Source organism: Astatotilapia calliptera, chromosome 14 (genome assembly GCF_900246225.1).
Source record: "Astatotilapia calliptera chromosome 14, fAstCal1.2, whole genome shotgun sequence".
NCBI classification, from domain to species: Eukaryota; Metazoa; Chordata; class Actinopteri; order Cichliformes; family Cichlidae; genus Astatotilapia; species Astatotilapia calliptera.
The window spans coordinates 8,800,564-8,820,633 of record NC_039315.1 but is presented as its reverse complement, the minus strand read 5'-3'; the positions used below and the strand labels follow the sequence as shown (position 1 = coordinate 8,820,633).

General features: G+C 38.4%; 1 protein-coding gene across 5 annotated transcripts in view; it reads left to right on the top strand.

Moving 5' to 3' along the window:
- Positions 1-20,070, top strand: part of nbeab (neurobeachin b) — a 201,460-nt gene that overhangs the window by 49,109 nt on the left and 132,281 nt on the right. For all 5 annotated transcript variants that reach the window (XM_026191617.1, XM_026191619.1, XM_026191618.1 and 2 more), the window contains exons 5-12: positions 1,353-1,474; positions 3,357-3,483; positions 6,802-6,921; positions 9,112-9,258; positions 14,242-14,439; positions 14,566-14,699; positions 16,486-16,594; positions 18,741-18,893. In XM_026191617.1, the coding sequence (XP_026047402.1) occupies positions 1,353-1,474; positions 3,357-3,483; positions 6,802-6,921; positions 9,112-9,258; positions 14,242-14,439; positions 14,566-14,699; positions 16,486-16,594; positions 18,741-18,893 (1,110 nt within the window). The remainder of the gene's footprint in view (positions 1-1,352; positions 1,475-3,356; positions 3,484-6,801; positions 6,922-9,111; positions 9,259-14,241; positions 14,440-14,565; positions 14,700-16,485; positions 16,595-18,740; positions 18,894-20,070) is intronic.

The window sequence follows — 20,070 nt, the reverse complement described above, 5'->3', positions numbered from 1 at the left end:
AGTGTGAAAATGCAATAAAAAGATGCAAATGAACCTTAAAATCAAAGATTACACAGGTAACAAAGGGTTCTGTTAAGAAAGAGGGAATAAGGGGAGGTGTATCCACATACACAAACTGCATCTCAGGTACTTTTTGGTCTGCATAGTGGGCAATACACTTTCTATAATGTGGAATATACCATACTGTGCCTTTTCCTCATTAAGGCTTTGCAAGATCAAAAGCCTTGTTGATGTTTTTTTCTGGTTTGCTGGATTTTTAATCAACATATTGCAGGATGCTGATTAAAGCAAGTAAATGAGGTGTCACAGTGATGTCATTAAATGTTTGTTTTTTTTAAACTGATGGTTTAAAAGTTATTTTAAACTAAACTCCCGAAAGTCTTTGAGATTAATTGCAAATTCACTCAAAGTGGAACTCAAGCAGATTTATGTCAAAGAGGCTGAACACATGCGCTGATAATGTAGTCTGCATGAGAATTATGTCAACACCTAACGCTATGGACAACAGTTCCAGAGCAATTATTAAACATCAATATTTAAGTGGAGGTACATATTTGGATAATTAAAATAAAGACTTTCCTTTATGTTAGTCTCAAAAATGGAATGAAAGTATGGATTCAGGGATATTCTTTTTGTATTTTTTTGTAGGTGAAATTATGAACATTTTAATTTACATTACTGACTTATATATTTATGTTTAATTTTAATTCATATGGTATAGTATAGTAGCATATTATCCTGCTATAATACACCAGTCTCTCTGTGTGTGAACTCCTCCTACACAAGAACTCGTTCAGCAGCCAAAACTGGCACAAAGAGGTACATATAAGGCCCCTGAAGCGTCTTATACAAATCAGATATTATAATGCTATCATAGTGTCCAGCAACCACCTACCAATGGACTAAAATGACCCATATGTAGCATTTATGAACCGGTAACACCTTATGAGTCATTGTGTCATTTTAACTTCACAACAGTAACATCAAATGTATAGCCAAAAAATCTGAATATTCAGATATACTGTATATTATATATTATGATGTCACTATGCCATCTAACAATGGACTAAAATAACATTTGTATAGTAGAGCAGGACCTGTGCATTGCAGGGAAGCTGCAAAAGTTGGTTAAACTTTATGCAGCCAGTCCAGTATTTATCTTCAATTTATATACTGCCCCTATTTTCTTCAAAGCAAACAAGAATAAAGCTTAGGTGCATACTAGTCTGTATAATTTAGCTTACCCTGTCATGTAACTCAGCGATAGCAGTAGGAACATAATTTTAAGGAGCTATCTCTGATGGTGCATGAATTTGTCCTTTGCTATCTTTTCTGTTTGTTTTTTGTTTTAGGCAATTGCTTTACCTCCTATTGCTAAGTGGCCTTATCAAAATGGGTTTACATTTAATACCTGGTTCAGAATGGATCCCTTAAATAACATCAACGTGGACAAGGACAAACCATATCTCTACTGGTGAGTACACACTAACTTATGCTTTTATTCCTTTTTCCAATGTCCTCAGTACACGCCCATCCCTCTCATAGGTGCTGTAAGGCCACGTTATGACGCCAAAGAGAAGTGAATTGCGCTTTCCAGTTTTCCATCATTCTAATTGCTTTAGCTTTGTATTAGAAATCATACCCTCTCTGCAGAGGCCTATAAAGCTACAAGCAGTTTTATTGACAAAGCAGTATGGTGTCTGATATGCTGTGACCTACAGTGATTTTCTCGTCTAAGTAGATTATGACTGCAACTTGTTTTTCAAGGTTAAACTAGTTTTACAGACAGTTTTTTACACACTGCCAGCTCTTATGTAATGTGGTTTGTGAAAAGGGCTTCATTTTTGCCAGATAATATTCACGAATTATAATAAGAATAGGGAATTAGGTGAGATTATTGAGATTAAAACCCACAGAGCCATGAACTACAGCGGCTACACAACTGCCGACTCCAGTGGTGAATTGCCGCTCTGGGAGATGCTATGGAGGTATTAATTTAGTTTTGAATATCTGCCACATAAGGCTCACGTAGCAGCCCTTCCAGGAAGGAGCTTGTGAGTAATTAGTGCTAAAGTCAATAACCTAGACGTGCAGTGATGTTTGGCTGCTCTGTTTATTAGAGGAACTCTAGGAGAAAAATACAAAAGCGACATATAAAAGAATTGTAGTAGGAGAGCGAGCTAATAATAAAGATGAAAAGTCAGAGAGAAGACTAATTGCCCAATAGGTAGTTCAGTGTGAATGAAAGAGTCTGTTCACCTTGGAGAGACTTGTTCTGTGTTTGTCAGATGTACAACATCAAAAAGAAAAAAAAAATGGCTAAGCTGTGATGTTTGCATTCGTCCAATCATGTTTGTATTCAGCACTGGTACAGTCCCACAAAAAGGTGAGATATGCCAAACTAATCCTGTTTATGCTTTGCTCTGAATGCCTCACAGCTCACTGGTAGGGCATGTAGACAACAAAAAGAATTGTATCTTTAGAAAGGAGTGTGTCCACTGTGTCTTGGCTGCCTCAGCGGTATCCGTGTGTGGGTCATATATTTCTCTAGCTCTGCATCCAGCCCTGCGTTGCACAGGCCTGTATCCTCTTTATCTGCCTTGACAAAGAGGTCTGTTTGTCTTAGATGGTGGTGTGGTGGAGTGGGTCTTTGTAGATGGAAGACTAATATAGACCTGAGGATTGTGAAAGTGTATTGCGTGTCAGCAATGAAAAAGATGTTCATTCCAAGCAGGCTACGAGTGGAGAACTATTGTTCTATTGCAAGGTTGTTTGTGCGTGTACATAGTGTGGGCTGTATAGGGTCGGTTCTTATTGTTTACAAGTTGAATTTCCTCAGTGCTTCTGTAATATATCTTTTACCAGGAAGGCAGGAACATCAGAGTGGAGCGATTTGCCATTGAGAGCGTTGTCAAAGCATAGTCTCGCTTTTCTGTTTGTTTAAATCCATTCACTATATAGCTGAACAAATAACTACAGCTACTTTGCTCTTGTGATTCTTGAGGTATAATATCACAATTCTCTTATGAGTTATTTGTCAGTTACTTTTGTAAATTGCTTTCTGGCCGCACAGTGCAAGGTATTTAAAATAGCGTGACCACAAACTTATTATGCAGTGCAAAGCCACCGTTTTCTTAATTTCTTTTTCTTTGTTTGGTGCCTTAAGGAGGAAACATACGAATGAAGTTGAAAGGATGAAAAAATAAAGAAATTGGACTGCATAATTTGCTAGTCAAAAAGTTCTGCTTTTGTTGCTTTAAAAATATTTTTTTTTTCTGTTTGTGGCTAAGTACATTTGGGTTACCCTGTCAAGTTTGCCAGCTCATGATTTACTGTGTGAATATCTCTTTCTGCAGCTTTCGCACCAGCAAGGGCATCGGCTACTCTGCACATTTTGTTGGTAACTGCTTGATCATCACATCTCTCAAGTCCAAAGGAAAAGGGTTTCAGCATTGTGTGAAGTATGATTTTCAGCCCAGGAAGGTAAGAGCACTTTTGGTTTGTTCCTGCTCCAAGTGTTCTAGACCAGGCTTGGCCGACTCCAGGACTCGAGGGCCGGTGTCCTGCAGGTTTTAGATCTTACCCTGGGTCAACACACCTGAATCAAATGATTAGTTTATTACCAGGCCTCTGGAGAACTTCAAGACATGTTGAGGAGGTAATTTAGCCATTTAAATCAACTGTGATGGATCAAGGACACATCTAAAACCTGCAGGACACCGGCACTCTAGGCCTGGGTTTGGACACCGCTGTTCTAGACCATATATCATTATTTAGACTTCTTTCAGTTACATTATCTGTACCCATGGACTCTATCTATTCCTAGTAAGGTCTGTGGTGATGAAAATATTTATATATTTCATGATGAAAACTGGAAAAATGTGTAGTAGCTGTAAAAATAAGTAAGTCTAACCCTAACAGTCCATACACACGATGTCTGTTGATGATATTCCTTGTTTTTAGTGTATTTCCTCTTATAGATTTGATTATAGTGTAATGCAGTGTACTTGTATTCATATAGTACTTTTTGTGTTCTTCATTGTCATTCAAAGTCCGACACTTTATTCTACACACTTCAAGCGCTTTATCCACCTCACATCTATGGCCAATTTAGAATCACCAATTAAGCTGACAAGCATGTCTTTGAACTGTGGGAGGAAACCAGTGTAGCTGTAGGAAACTCCTGGAGAACGACCACAGCTGGCGTTCAAACCAGGAAGCTTCTTGCTGTGAGGTGACAGTGCTAACCACTGCACCAGCATGCCACCCTCTATCGATTCCTAGTGTATCTTCTGTGTGGCGGAAACAGTAGGTGCAAAGAGCTTTTCTGCATCAATGCAGTTTTTTTATTATCTAAAAGTATAACAAATAAAGGGCTGCATGGGCTCAGGGGTGCAGAAACTCTTTCCTTTTGATATGATTATTTTTCAGTGTACTGTCAGGAAAAAACAAACAAACATGCCAGTGTGGATTAGGGGATTTAATAAGCTTGGCGGTAAAAAATAAATTCTCTTGAACTGTTTCTTGATCCCAATTGCAATTCCCTGTTCCGTTTTCTTAAATTGACAATTGTGCTTGTTGCCTTTGTCTCTATACTATATTAATGTCTTGAACTTATTGTTACACCAAATCACTACACATAAGTCATGCTGTGTATGTTTCCATGTAAACGTGAATGTATTTAAAGCCCCTGAGCAGTCTTAACAGGTCTAATTGGATGTAAATGTAGATGAGAATATGAAACTTAATTTAGCATGAAGTGTCAGTGTAGCGTACCTATCCCTGCAGAGAATGAAAGCTGTCTCTAAGCATGTGTCAAACAATTAGAGGCTTCACATAAGACCTGGGAACAACTATTCGTCTCATTCCAAGTGTCACACTGCAGGTATGTTTTTGTGGAATAACGTAGAAGACAACTTGTTGTAAATTGAGTTTTTAATTGATTTTGAGTTCAGACATCTGTGGATAAGTACAGGTAGCTTGCATTCTTCCCCATAACCAGGAGTCCTACTTTAAGTGTCCTTACCTTTGTGTGAAGTAGCAGTAATTCTATTAGACTGCTCACATTGCCCTTCCTGGGTCAAACTAATAAAAAGTGGGCATAGTCACGTACTGTAGGAGATGGACAATCTGTTTCCTGCTGCTGTGACTGATTGTCTCAGTCTTACCCTATGTTCATATTATGAGCAGCCTGAGTGCTTTATAGTGGTATGCAGTTCTGCATCGGGCGTCTTATTGTTATCGGCACAAGCAGCTTGACAGGGGGAGCAAGTCCAAGAGCAGTGCAGACACCAATTCAAAGGAGTTCTGCAGTATTTTTAATAAAAAGCAACATCGAATTAACATTTTTAAAAACTCATAATTAAGAGGCCACATATATTGCCTGGACTGCAGTGTCACTGTCTCTTTGCTACATGCCATGTTCCTACTCTCAAGTAAAGGCACAAAAAGTAAAAAGACCGAAAATATATCTTAATAAAAGGTGGAAAAAATATATTTTTCTACTTGATATCATTTAATCCACATTGTTTTGCTTCTGCCTGGTGTGCCTTTGTCCCACTTTCCACATTTCCAACTGCTGCTTCCAATTCCTGCTACTATTGCTTACAGTTTCCTATTTCTTATTATATAAAGAATTGAGAATTAATTTAAAAGAATTAAGTTTTAGTTACTGTTTGTTTGTTTTTGTTTTTTTAGCAGATGAACAGTTGATATCGTCAAATATATAAATACACTCACTGTTCACTTCTTTAGGTTCGCCTTGCTAGTACCTAATGCTAGCAGGGCTGGGACTACTTTTTCCTTCAGAACTGCATTAAGTCTTTGTGGCATCAGTTCAACAAGATGCTTGAATGATTCCCCCAGGAATCTGGTACACGTTGACGTGATAACTTCACACAGTTGCTGCAGAGTTGTTCATCCAGTTGTACATCCGCAATCTTGTGTTCAACCACATCCCAAAGGATTGAAATGCGATGGTTGTAGAGGTCATTTTTTGTACAGTGAACTCATCATCATGCTCAAGACACCAGTTTTAGATGGTTTGTGACACAACATGTAATCCTGCTGGAATGAGCAATCAGAAGATGAGTATACTGTGGTCATAAAGAGATGGACATGGTCAGCAACAATAATCATGTATTGTGTAACATTTAGTGAATGCTCAGTTGGTACTAAGGAACCCAAAGAGTGGAAAGAAACCCCCAACCATTACCATCCTAGTAATGGTCGTGAAATCCCAGTACATCAGCAGACACCAGCAACCACGTCATGTTTAAAGTGATTTAAATTAACTTTTGTCTCCATTCCGATGCTCGGGTTGAACTTCAGGTGACTGGCTGATTTGTGTTGACAAGCAATTGAACAGCTTCACCTTGTGAAATGGGCGGTGAAATAATATAATAACAGACCATTAATGTTTACCTCTTTTAGCATATAGTTAATAAGAAACAACTTTCTCCCTCTTGCTAATTTTTAAATTGTTTTTTTATTGTTGCACCCTCTCACCCCTTTGGCTGCAGTTCTCCAGTATTTACCTTCCTTTTGTGTGTGATAAAAATGAGCTGTCTTGCGTCCCTTTGGCCTGTCCTCTGATCTATTATTTACTCTCCTCCTTTGTAAATCTGAGAACATTGTGTAGCAAGCTTCATTTCCATTGTTCTTTTGAACTTTGTGATTCATTTAAAATTATTTGTGATGTTGTTTTATAAACTAAATGATACATTTAGTTAAAACATTAATGACCTAAATACATAATGCTGTATTCTTAAAATCTCAATCTGATTTCTTTCTCACCTTTAGTGGTACATGATCAGTATAGTCCACATCTACAGCCGCTGGAGGAACAGTGAAATCAGATGCTATGTTAACGGACAGCTTGTTTCTTATGGAGACATGGCATGGCACGTCAACACAAATGATGTAAGTCCTCCTTATTTGTTACTTTTTCTCACTGTTGCCGTTTTGTCGTGATTTTAATGCTTCCTGGCACAAGGCTGACTAAGGCTGCCACATCAATGTTTCGCATGGCTCGCGCTCTGTGGGAGTAAAACATGTATACATCCTCAATAATTCTCATTGATGAAATGAGAAAATGAGTTTTAACTCACTGTTTTCCTCTGAAGTCTGTCTAGGGTTTCACTCTTTATTTGAACATGTTTGTCCCGGTTGTGCTGCAGTAGATATCAGAATACAATTTTGAGACCCAGTAGCTGTTTTATGTGTAAATAATAACTTCCATTAGACTGAGGATGTCTTTTTTAAAATGTGTGATAACAAGGTGATTTACAGTCTAACAGAATATTTGTATGTTCAGATGATTTCGCACAGTTATTTAGAAATGATTAGTGTTGCATTTGGACTTGCAGAGAGGAAACACATTTAGAAAGGTGTGCTTTGAACCAAGTGTAGTTCATGAAATATTCAACCACATTAAATGAAGATGCCTTAATTTGTGATTTTTGTAAAGAAATGTTGCGATACATGAAGAAAAACATGAACATTTGCAGTATTCCATAGACAAATTTATTAGACAACCTGGCAATGTGGTTTAAGCCAGAGCTGTCCTAAATTTTCTGTAATTTCCAAAATGTTTCTGTGATGGTTAATCCATCACTATGCATCAGTTTTCACTAAAAATTATATTTTTATTTTGTTATATTATATTTATTTTGCTGAATTGTAATTGTTGTTGTTGGCCACAAATTTTCAAATTGATTGTTTTACAGAAAAGCAGATAAAATAATCAAACTTTTAAAAACTTTTTATTAAGACGCTAAATTACAGTTGTTTTCCCGCATCCCGTCCTTCCATCCATTCTCTTCCATTTATCCTTAACAGGGTCACTGGAATCTATCCCAGCTTTCATAGGCAGAAAGGCGGGGTACACCCACTAACAGAAAAGTTTTAGTGGTTGAATGTTGTCCTCTGATGTATGATTTATTCTCTAATCCGTGGTCCTTTCCTCCATGTTTGATGTTCGACATGCTTTCACTTACTCCCACTGTGTATTCAGTGTAACCGTAACTGCACTTAGTTTAAATGCAGAGATTATTGCTGCCTAGGGTTACCGTTTCTAGTGCATGTTATGATTTATGGCTGTAAATCTGACTGTGTTGTGCTTGATTGATTTCTGAGAAGACCAGAGGGCATAAAAACATGAATTCACATGAACTGAAATGTGACTTTTTTTGTCTAAGTAACAATATAGGTTTTAGCTATAAACAAGATTTTGGCAGATTTTTTTTTTTTTTTAAATATTTGGGTTTTCTTGTTATTTTGACAGGTGGTAAATAAATTTGTTAAGGACTGTATATTTGCTGAAAAGCTCTGTGTTTTGTAGACAGTGAATTTTCTTTACTTAGTTGGAAGACATCTAACATGCATTATATGTATAATTTTGATTTCTTCTTCTGTTTTTTTGCTATTGAGGCTACAATCTTAAAGGTTAAATGCTGTCATCTTTAGATATCCTTTTTAATTGCCTTATTCTGTTCTTAACTACAACTCAGATATAGATTATTGTATCTTTCTAAGTAATACAGTCCACTAAAGCTGTATTTCTTAGTTAGCATAAATATATGTGGTAATGTTTTGGTTGACTGTTTGCTTTAAATCTTACACATGTTGGACGTAAAACAGCATTTTTACAGGGTTAAATAGAACCAGATCTCTATCAACTAATCTGATGTTTTTATTCTTCCATTGAACCTCTTTTATAGATCTTCACTTGTTATGCAATTTGCTGTTGCCGCTGTAAATAGCCCTTCGATTTGGTGCTGGATGTAACTAGAGCACATTTTTTTCACTACCACAGAGATTATATAGAGGTTTCATGTCTTTGTAAATCAGGGCCGTTAGGAAATTCTTTCCATCAGGGAATTGTCAACGTAAACACTGAAACAACATGAGAGAATGTTATTTTGAAAAACGAAATTGAATTTCTTGGCTGGAATAGAAAATAAAACACATTTGAAGGACCCATTTGAAAAATCAAATATTTTACATTTTACTTTTAGACCTCTGCGTAATAGAGCTGTGTGATATATATATTTTTTTCTTTTTCTTCTAGTCCCTGATGGTGTTGCCTCTTTTTCTATGTCCCTCTTGCAGAGTTATGATAAGTGCTTCCTTGGGTCCTCAGAGACAGCGGATGCTAACAGAGTGTTCTGCGGACAGCTAGGAGCTGTCTTTGTGTTCAGCGAAGCTCTCAATCCCGCTCAGATATTTGCAATTCATCAGCTAGGACCAGGCTATAAGGTATGTGCTTGTGGGTGCCTAAATTAGATTACATGTAAGCAGTCTGCATTACCAATCCATCTGTGAAATCAATGAGCAGCTCTGTCCTGCTGTAGTTCCTTTGCCTTGTATCGCTGTCCTGCTTTTCCTCCCAGATAAACGGCTGCATAAATTACCTACTTCTGGGGAATAATGGCACAGTACACAGAGGAAAGCAGCAGGCCCTCTGAGGGGATAGAGACATGAGCCAAGTTATATCAGCTGCAGCAGGTGGAGCGCTCCCGAGCATCTTAACAAAAATCAGAACATGAATGTGAATATAAAAGGAAACTGACCTCCCAAAATAGGGATTACAGTGTGAATATTTATTATATGTTGACAAAACATCCCAGTGATCTGCAAGAAAAAGGAGGTGCCTGTTTACTTTCAGATTATTCTCCTTATTGTCTCACTTTAGTCCCAGATGCTCACAAAAGGCTGTTTCTGTTCTGTTTCTTCAGTGTTAAGCCCAACACCCTCTCACAAAAGTAGGAATGGCATTTCATGCTAAATAAACCCTGAACACAAGATGTGACTCATTCAGTTTGCACTCTCAGTGACCAATTTGTGCCACTAGTGTTTTGTCTCCAGCTGTTTTAAAGACAAACTTACTAAGTAAAAGCTACCCTGCTGAAGATGATTAAAGTCAGGTCTACTGATGCCCAAGAAATTCTCAGAGAAATCATTGTTTTCTCTTTTTGCTAATGGCTGGTTACTTGTTGTTCCCCTCCTTAACTGCATTTCATGATCTTCTATTAAGACACAGCAAAGCAATCGTTCAGAATTCTTGAAATAATGAAGAATAAATGTCCCCAGGGGAGACAATTATCTGCAGTTTGTGAAGTTGTGAACAATGTTTTTAAGACCTAGACAGGTGAGTTGGGGAGAAAGGTCAGACAGTTGTCTACCCCACTGATTTATTGTTGTAGTGGGAGTGCTATACAAATGACGAGAGGTCTGTTTTAATGCAGAATTGCCTGGAGGAGTCTGAGTGCAGCCAAGCTCAGCATACATCTGTTAGACTATGTACTATACACTCAACTTTATACTGTCTGAACTCAGCAGGGCCTGAGAAAAACCATCGCCTCTGATGTATGATTTATTCTCTAATCCGTGGTCCTTTCCTCCATGTTTGATGTTCGACATGCTTTCACTTACTCCCACTGTGTATTCAGTGTAACCGTAACTGCACTTAGTTTAAATGCAGAGATTATTGCTGCCTAGGGTTACCGTTTCTAGTGCATGTTATGATTTATGGCTGTAAATCTGACTGTGTTGTGTTAGCTAGATTTCTTCTTCAGGCTCTGAACTTGGATGTACTTCTGTTTATTTCGTTTAAAGTACAAACAAACAACTTTTTTCTTGTAAAGTTCAAACTTTATGATTGACTTGACATTCACAGACTTTGACAGATACAGTTAGAGGTGCTTCTGGATACACTGTGCCTGACAGCAGCTGACATATTTTTTTTCTCTCCATTCATTACTCCCGTTTTAGCAGTTAGTTAATCTTCAAAAGTCAGGTAATGACTCACGAGGTCTGGGAGTTCTTTAAACAGAAAGCCTAAAAAATCCCCTCTCTGCATACTTATTCCTAATATTTTCTTCTTTTTTCTTTTTTCATTTTTCTTTATTCTCTTGGAAATAATGTCATCTGTATTTGACAAGTTAAAACAGTTGTGCCATGATTAACAGTTTTTCACATGATGCACTTTGTTTTTCCTTTGTTTTCTATTATCACTATCATATGTGTTCTACATAAGGTAGATTAGCCCATGAAATTTGTAACAACACTGCACTGCAGTATGAAACACAAGCTATAGGAGAAGATATTGGGGCACAAATCTGGTCCACTGTTGCCCAAAGTATTTGACCTCTAACTGTGCAGTATGCCTTTACAAACATTTGTGAAAGAATGGATCATTCTCTCTCACTGGATTCATATGTGCCACAATTGCAACAAGTCAGTTTGCGGCCAACAGTCTACTGATTTATTAACTGGAAACTTCCAAACCTTCTCTGGCACCAACATTAATATCAACATAAAAACTGTGAGCTTCATGCCCAAACAGCTCCTGTACATGTAAAGTGAACATGGCCAAATACTTTTGACTATGTAAGAAAACCGAATCACAAAAGCTTCAGATAATCCACAGGAATGTGTTGCTTTACAAAATAATCCCAACAGTAATTTTTATAAATAACTAGTGAGGAGCCGATGGGAAACGGACCAAAGCTGGAAGTAAAACAAAACAATGACAAGCAAAGTCAGTAAAACAGAAAACTAACAGCCTACAAAACAAAAACCATGCAGATGATAGATATGTGACTTTTTTTTCCTAGCAAGTAAGAAACAATATACAGAAAGAAAAATGCAAACCCTTGACAGTTGTAATAAAACAGCAAAATGGGGCTTACAGCGCACACAGATATTTAATGGTACTTAATCTTCAAACATTTGGTTAATACTGAAAAACATTTTTTATTTGGAAGTGAAAAATTGCTTTTATTTTAATTTGTAGTTGGATAGTTAGTTCACTGTATTAAAAACACACAAGGGTCGATAGCAGAAGAAAATGAAAGTCATACGCGGGTATATTGTGTTATTTTTTTACTTGTATCACAGGCAACAGGGAGTGTTGCAGTCCTCTAAGTGTCTTCCTGTGGTGTGCAGAGAGACTGGGTTGCCCCTGGTCAGTGGAGGAACTGCACTCTAATTCTTTTTTTATGAGTGTCTGGCCTATGGAATGATGCTGTCACGCTACAGGGTTTGATAGCCCAAAACCCATGGGATCATTATTTTCACACTGCGGCAAGGATCGCACAAAAGTGCAAAGCAGTGGAGCTTGTTATTTCTTGCCACTTGGGTTCCATGAGTTGAAACTTTTGAAGGATGTTAGAGACTTCATGATGAGATGCATGATGTCCGCTGTGTGGACCTGATCATAGCAGGCGAAGAGATTATCTCTTATGCTTTTTTATCATCGGACTGTACGTAGATATGTCATTAAACCCTCTCAGTTTCAGTGCTGTGAGGAAACTGATATAACACCTCTATAAATCTCTATAAATAGACATATTTACTAGCATCATGTTGAAAAAGGTTCATAGCACTTTAGGCAGAGACGAAACTGTAACATGTGTAACAAAACGGAATGAAAATGTCAAATAGTATTATTAAATTTCAAAAGATGCAAGGTAGTGTTGTGCAATACTTGTACTTGTTGTTTAATAATAAAGATTATTAAAAACTTCCAAATGTAAGTTTCTACTAAAGGCTGCCACCCACTTACAACTCTGCACTTCAGAGGCAGTCAGAATAGAAACCATACTCATTGTAGAATTTGACAATCTGAGTCAGATCACATTTTTTTATCCATTTATTCCTCACTGAGAAAAAGAATCCCAGATTTAGATGCGTTTTGGACAGGTGCGCAAACCCTGTTTGCCATGTTGCGGAACATACTGTATTTATCTACAGTCCCTCTAGGACCAGATGGTTGTTTCATCACTGTTGCTTCAGTTCTCTCTGTCTCTCTTTATCTCACCACCACAGTCTTGCTGCCCACAAGTCAGAGAGGGAAGGAAAAGCATTTCTTTCACCCATTAATAATTCAGCCCTCCTGATTAGAGAAATTGATTTCTGCGTTCACACTGCACTGACAGATTAATTCAGCTCATCTGTCAACAGCTAATTGATTGAGTAAATTGAGACTAGTCTGTCATCGATCAGCAGTTTGTTATGGTAGCCATATTGAATGTGTTACTAAACCACTGACTCATTTAACCTGTGCTTTATGAGACATGTTGGTAAAGGCATTGTGGTAAATATGATGCAGTTATTCTTACAAGACACACAGTCCCAGTAAAACATTGAATTATCATCATAATCATCAAGTCGCTGGTTTATTTCCCTCAGCTGGGCGTAAATTTATAATCCGTTTTCTTCCTCTTATTACTATAGATGTGAGGTGGCACAGCAATTTGAAGCTAAACTGCCAACCGCCAGCTTTAATTTGAATGTGTTTTCAGCTGTATTGGCAAAACTCGTCCCCAATTTGTCTCTGCTTCATGACTGTATTGGAAAAGAAAATTACAATGTCAGTGCAAAACAAGCAAAAGCAACACCCCCCCCCCCCCCCCCCCCCACACACACACACACACACACCAAAAAACCTTGCGTACTTTATATCCAAAAAGACTGCTCTGACAGTGCCTTGTCTGCAGCCTTCTTTTAGTATGTTTTTGTGAGAGTTCAGCAGTAACTGTGCTCGGCTTGAATTTGCTGATGAACAGAGTGGAGTAAATGCTTCTTGGTTAAATTAATGCAGGTACACAATCATCTCTGGTATCAAAGCAGCTTTGATCTTTGTCATCAGACCCTAATCATTGTACTCTGCAGTCGAACTTGAAGATTGTCATCAGGCAATGTTGCACTCAGAACAAAAGGCTTACGTGCACATTCAAAGTAAGACAAAATATGCAGCAAATATCTCCATATCTCCAAGAGACATAGCGATGAAAATAATTCATTTTACAAATATAAGTTTAAACATGAGTTTTACGTCTCATATTTTGGAAATTTATTTACAGCCATTTTGAATACAGCTTTTCTTTTGACATGTAAACATAATACTGCTGTCACAGCTCACTTTATTCTCTTAGTTACTAAAAAGCTAATGGTTTTGCCTTTTGTTGTTGATTGCACCCATACAGAATGATAGAGATGAACAGGATGCTTTAATCAATGGAGAAAATTCATTTTGAAAATGGCGATATGCTGTAATGCACTCGGTGTCAGCCATTTTTCATTCTCAAATGAAGTTATAATTAAAAGATAACACCCAAGAGGCAATGATGGGGTGTATGTTCACTAAGAAAAATACATAGCCCATCACTCTCACACTTTTATTTATGTCATTCCTTTATTTGATTTCTCTCTCTCTCTCTGTTTTTTTTCTAACAGAGTACATTTAAGTTCAAGTCCGAGAGTGATATTCACTTAGCAGAGCATCACAAGCAGGTATTATATGACGGCAAATTAGCCAACTCCATCGCCTTCACCTATAATGCGAAGGCCACTGATGCCCAGCTTTGCCTGGAGTCTTCGCCTAGAGAAAACGCCTCCATCTTTGTGCACTCACCGCACGCCCTTATGCTTCAGGTCAGTTGCATTACTCTTAACTTTGTGCTCAATACTTTAGGTACTGACTCGTTCATTTTTATTACATAAGGTTTAAAATTCAGTCCGTACGAAGGCGTATTTATGGGTTTTGCCTTACCCTTCCAGGATGTGAAAGCCACAGTGACTCACTCCATCCATAGTGCCATACACTCTATTGGTGGGATCCAGGTTCTCTTTCCCCTCTTTGCCCAGCTGGACTTTCATCAGCTGAATGACAGCCAGGTGAAAACAACTGTCTGGTAAGAAGAAGCAATTTTGAGACTGTACAACTTCTTTTAGAAATGAAAGTAGAAGTTATATACATGAAACTGTAGATGAGGGGGGAAAGTTGTGAATTTAATTCCTTTTTGATATTTTTTTTATTGTGATTTATGGCTGTGTTTGTGACTGATGAAGGGTTGGCAACTAAAGTAATATTAATCACTTCTTAAAATGACTTAAGGGTTGCTTTTTTTCCCCATGAATACATCTTCATGTAAATTATCAAGTTCAGCTGCAACATTCCAGCATCTGACTTATCCTAATTGGGAAGTCACTGAGGTGTTCCAAATAATTATCACCCTTTTTTGTGGTGTTAAGCTTATTGGCAGTTAACCTCATAACTCACTGGGAGTAAAATCAACAGAAGCAATGGGCTATTTTGTTAAACTTGATGCTTAATATGGTTGAAAACTACGAATGTGGGTTTGCTTATGATTTTATAGTAGATGACAACTTATGATGGATTCACTTCAGAAACACCCAGGGTCTGCAGCATGGATTTGTTGGATAAATAATGCAGTGATGAGATTTTCTGTATCATATAGCAGTCTTGGTCAAGCTGTAGTCCCCTTTCATTATTATCTCTGCTCACTGCTTCAGACTCCTCTCACCCCATCGTTCTGAGCTGGTCTGCCCAAAGCTTCCCAACTGTGCCCAGGATGGAGCCGGAGCTCTGCTCTAATCCTGTGTTAGTTCAATGACATGGATGGACGCAGGAGTGGCCGCATAGCAGCACAAATCCCTGATACCCAAAGCTCTGTCCCTCTGTAGATTCCTCTCCTCTCAGCTCTCTGTCCCTCCTCCTCTCTTTCTAGCATGTTAGAGTCTTTGGCTCACTGTGTGCAACTCTCCCAAGCACTTTGCTTTGTCCTTGCCGTGGCTTTTAGACTGAGTCCTTCTAAAAGCCTGTTGGGCTGAGAAGTTCAAAGCGTCTGCAACAATTAACTCCATATAATGCTCCCTGATCTGCCTTGGCTGCTCTTGACAGCATCATCAAATAGTGATTTAAAAAAAATCCCCTTTAATAATAGCGTGAGCCTGTGTCACCTTGATTTCCAAGCAGTGCTGGTGTCGTATCAGCTACGACTCCTCGACCAAATTGGAAAGAATCTCTGCTTGCAGCAAAGGATCATGGGATAAACCAGACCCACACAGAGTCGTGTCATTTAATTCTGTTCTCTGTTTAAGTAAATAGACCAAAGGGGAAAAAAAACGACTTGAAGTTAACATTAAGTAAAGGAGTTTGTATGCATGTAGTGTATGTTCTCTATACATGAGCAAGCCTGCAGAGGAGTGATTGTGTCCTTGTGATTGTTGTGCTGGGGTGAAAACCACTAGAGGATGTGAGGAAAAGCCGATTAAGAAGTGTCACCAAGCACCACTGTTCCTCAGCCAAAGGCTTCTGCTGAGAAAAAAACCCTGCAACAAAGAAAAAAATGCCTTCACTGCACTGCCCTGCCTCCTCCTTCTTCCCCCACCTCGTACAAAAATATGATACCTACAAACTCTGTTACAGTTCACCATAAAGAAATTCCCCTGTCCCTGGAGAACCCAGCAAACCAGCCTTTTCTCCTGCACTGAAGAGGGATGAAAGCAGTGAGCTAGAGTTCCCAGCTGACTTCTGACATCCTCTGAAAATGACCTTGTTCCCCCCCCTTTTCATTCTGTTTATAGAATAGTTGATGGACAAATTACATCTTAAGAGTCTGTGAGTCGATGAGCATTTTATTCCTGTATGAGAGATTGTGACTTTTACTTTTACAGTGCCACTCTCATGGCTTTTCTGCTTGAGCTGCTCAAGAGCTCCGTGGCCATGCAGGAACAGATGTTGGGAGGAAAGGGATTTTTGGTCATTGGATACCTACTAGAGAAGGTATGCAAGAGCTTACACAAAATATTGCCACTGTTTTCTAATTTAACCTGTGTTACCACACCTGTAAAAATACGCAGTACTATCAAAGTCTTCTGGAATCAGTCCATAAAAAATAAAATAGAAAAATTCAGACAGTTTTGCCTTCAGGTTCATCTCCTTGTGCGAGCTGGGACTGCTTTCATCAAAGCTAGATTTAGATTAGATGCTTCCTTGATCTCACACATTTCCACAAGACACAGATTTCACAAATCAGTTCTTGTCGTATTTGCTAAATGTCCTTCATCAAATTTCTCAATATGGTACAGTACAATTTATTGTTCAGTCTCATCCCGGGAACACATTCACAGTTCACAAATCTTGTGAATGTAGTAAAAAAAACCCAAAAACCTGCCAGCTATGCTACAAGCTGTCGAGACATGCACACGAAGATGGCCCTGAAAGGGAAATGATTCGGCTTCAGGCAGTTTTAATTGGTTGTTTGTCTTTCTTTTTCTTGTATGAATAATACAGGAACATTTTGACCCAACTTCACTATAGAACCTGTACGCTTATATAAACTGATTAAACAACAGCATTTACCCCATAGCCATCACACTACTGAACACAGAGCATTCGCTCCCCTGCTAACAGACCACAAGACTCAGTATCACTGCAAACACTCACTCATGCTGCTTTACATTTGCACAGTACAGCTCATCATCAAATTCTCACTCTCTAAATGTGCGTATTTTACCTTTTTATGTATTCAGTATATGCATCTTATTAAATTTGTTATAGTTTTGCTATTTTTATATTAGATATTTTTTTTACCAGGCATCTGCTGGCTTGTTCTAAACAATATGTTGTTCTTTCATAATGTCTGTCTGTATGTTTATTGTTATGATGTGCTCATAGGCCACAACAAAAAAGTCAGGGTTTATTATAATAATCATGATGCGTGTAAGATGCTGTCTGACTGTCTGTGAGAAATTACAAATAAAATAACAGCTGTATAGACGTTTATTATAGTTGAAAAAAGCACATGTTCACCACTTCATTTTCTAGTTCAATAAAAGGATAACTGGGAAATTATTTGGCTTTTTTTCCCAACAAAATCTTTTCAAAGTCCTATCCCAGCGATCTACCATTGTCCTCAGTGCCAATGTGCACCGCGTCTCCCCACACTCTCACAGCCCCGTTACTACTCTAATCTGTCGTTGCCTGTAGCAGAGTCCTAAATGTGTCTTTGAACTAAACAGAGCTAGAGGAAGAACACCCCCCTCCTCCACCCTCCCTTTCTTTTCACATCAATTTTTATTTACCCATTTTGTGATTCAGATCTAGCAGCCGGTGTCTCTAGAGTGCTCGCTCTTTTGGAGCGCTGAGAAATGATGCCACTTTGTCACTCAGTGACTTGCCTTCCTGCTGGCTTCAGCTGCTGTTAACTAACAGCCAGGCAGAGTCGGCACCTGAGAGCTGAAGGTTTTTTTTTTCCCTTGCTTCCTTCCCGCCGCCAGGTTTCACACTTTCACATATCGCACCATCTGTTCATTATCTGTTTATGCCACACCTTCCCTTCTTCCCGGGCCTTCATTTTATCCCCTCTCTTGCCCTCAGCAAGTGTCCACCTGGACAGTGAACAGGTGCCAGACATGATCGCTAAAAGAACTCGTCAAAGTTGACTTTTCTGCAAAGTCAAAACAACTTGCACTCATTTTGTTTGAATATTTTAATATAATATACAGTATATTTAATTTATAATTGGACTTCAGTAACTTGACAAAATGACTGAGTAGATCAATTTTTCACCCATGCCAACATACACAACATACACATAGATGAATATATATATATATTTATATGTGTAGATGTAGATTTTCAAAATGCACATTATCATATCACACTATATTATCTGCTGCTGCCCACTTTTGTAGTTTAATGCTTCTGCCTATCTTTCAGGTGTCGGTGACACAGTTACAGATATTTTTATTCGGTTTGTGACAAAAGGCTTTAGCTTCCCCTGGATATTGCAGACACATTTCACAAACAGTTACCTTAAGGGTTTGCTTGATGCAGCAAGTATCAAGTAACATAAAAACTTGCTTACAGCAGAATCGTCTTGGTGACACAATTGTTATTTAACATGACTCTGTGCTTCTCTCTACAGTCATCACGTGTACACATCACCAGGGCTGTATTAGAACAGTTCCTCTCCTTTGCAAAGTATCTGGATGGTCTAACACATGGAGCACCACTCCTGAAGCAGCTATGTGACCACATCCTTTTCAATCCTGCCATCTGGATCTACACCCCTGCCAAGGTGAGTTCCTGCAGGTAACTCTCACTGGCATATCCAGAGTTACAATAACAGGCTTTAGTAATGCCCCACATAATGATTTCTTCTGTAGCGTGGGGTGGTAATAAAAAAATAAAAATCCTTACACATTCATTCTATTTTAATGGAAACAGGCTGTCAAGTATGCATCATACTGGTGTCAGTTTTGATGAGATTCGATTCTCAGTGACAGCAAGCATTTGTGCATGTTGCAATAAAATAAACTCTATGGGTAATAACACTGCAAGTGAAAAACGTTTTTATGAATAATTATTAAATATTTTTCCAAGGATCAACTTGCAAAATTTGAACCAAAGGAAAGCTATTCTTACTCTGCCAGTTGAGATGTCAAATAAAAGTAAATTGTCGTTTTACCTCTAGACGGTGTTCAGGGCCCAAGTGACATTCAGTGAACTACTGCTTTTCTAGCGTGTTTTAAATGTTCCAGAGGTCTTTTCCACCTCCTTTTAAAAAATGACCCATAAAAAATAGGATGAGGTATATCAAAGAAGCTAAATGTGTGTGTGGCAAATACATTTGCCTCAGGAATGCTGCTTGTGGTGCCAAGGCATGAATAAATAAAAAGAGGAAATAAATACAAAAGTGTCTGGAGGCTCGACTGCCACACTCCTCCAAAATAGGGCATAGAGAAAAGAGTAGAGAAATGAAAGAAACAGCTAGGTAATGAAGTGGGGTAGAACACTTTAGCTACACACAGCTACTCTGGCTCCTTCCCTGAGGACATCCCACAAGGTCCACATTTCCTCTCTTCATATTCTCGAGCTGCACAGGCTGCAGAGAGCCAGCTGTGCCAGTGAGCACCCTGACATGCACTGTGCATTAATTACACGGGACCTATGATGTCCTTCCATGGTCATATAAGATTTTGTGAGCAATTTTAATACTCTGTTCCCATGGATATTGCTTTAACAGTATTGCAGTGTTCATTTGTCTCAGAGGCCCTCAAACGATATCACATCACACGCACATCATAGCCACTCTGCCACCTTTCATCATGACTCATATTTGGCTCATTACTATCTTGCAATTTATGACATATGGGGGAAAAGCCATCAGTATTTAGTGCTAAAAGGGCTGTAGTAGGATTAAGGATTCTTCTCAGGTCTACTGCTAATTACAGAGGACATGCTAATCATCACTG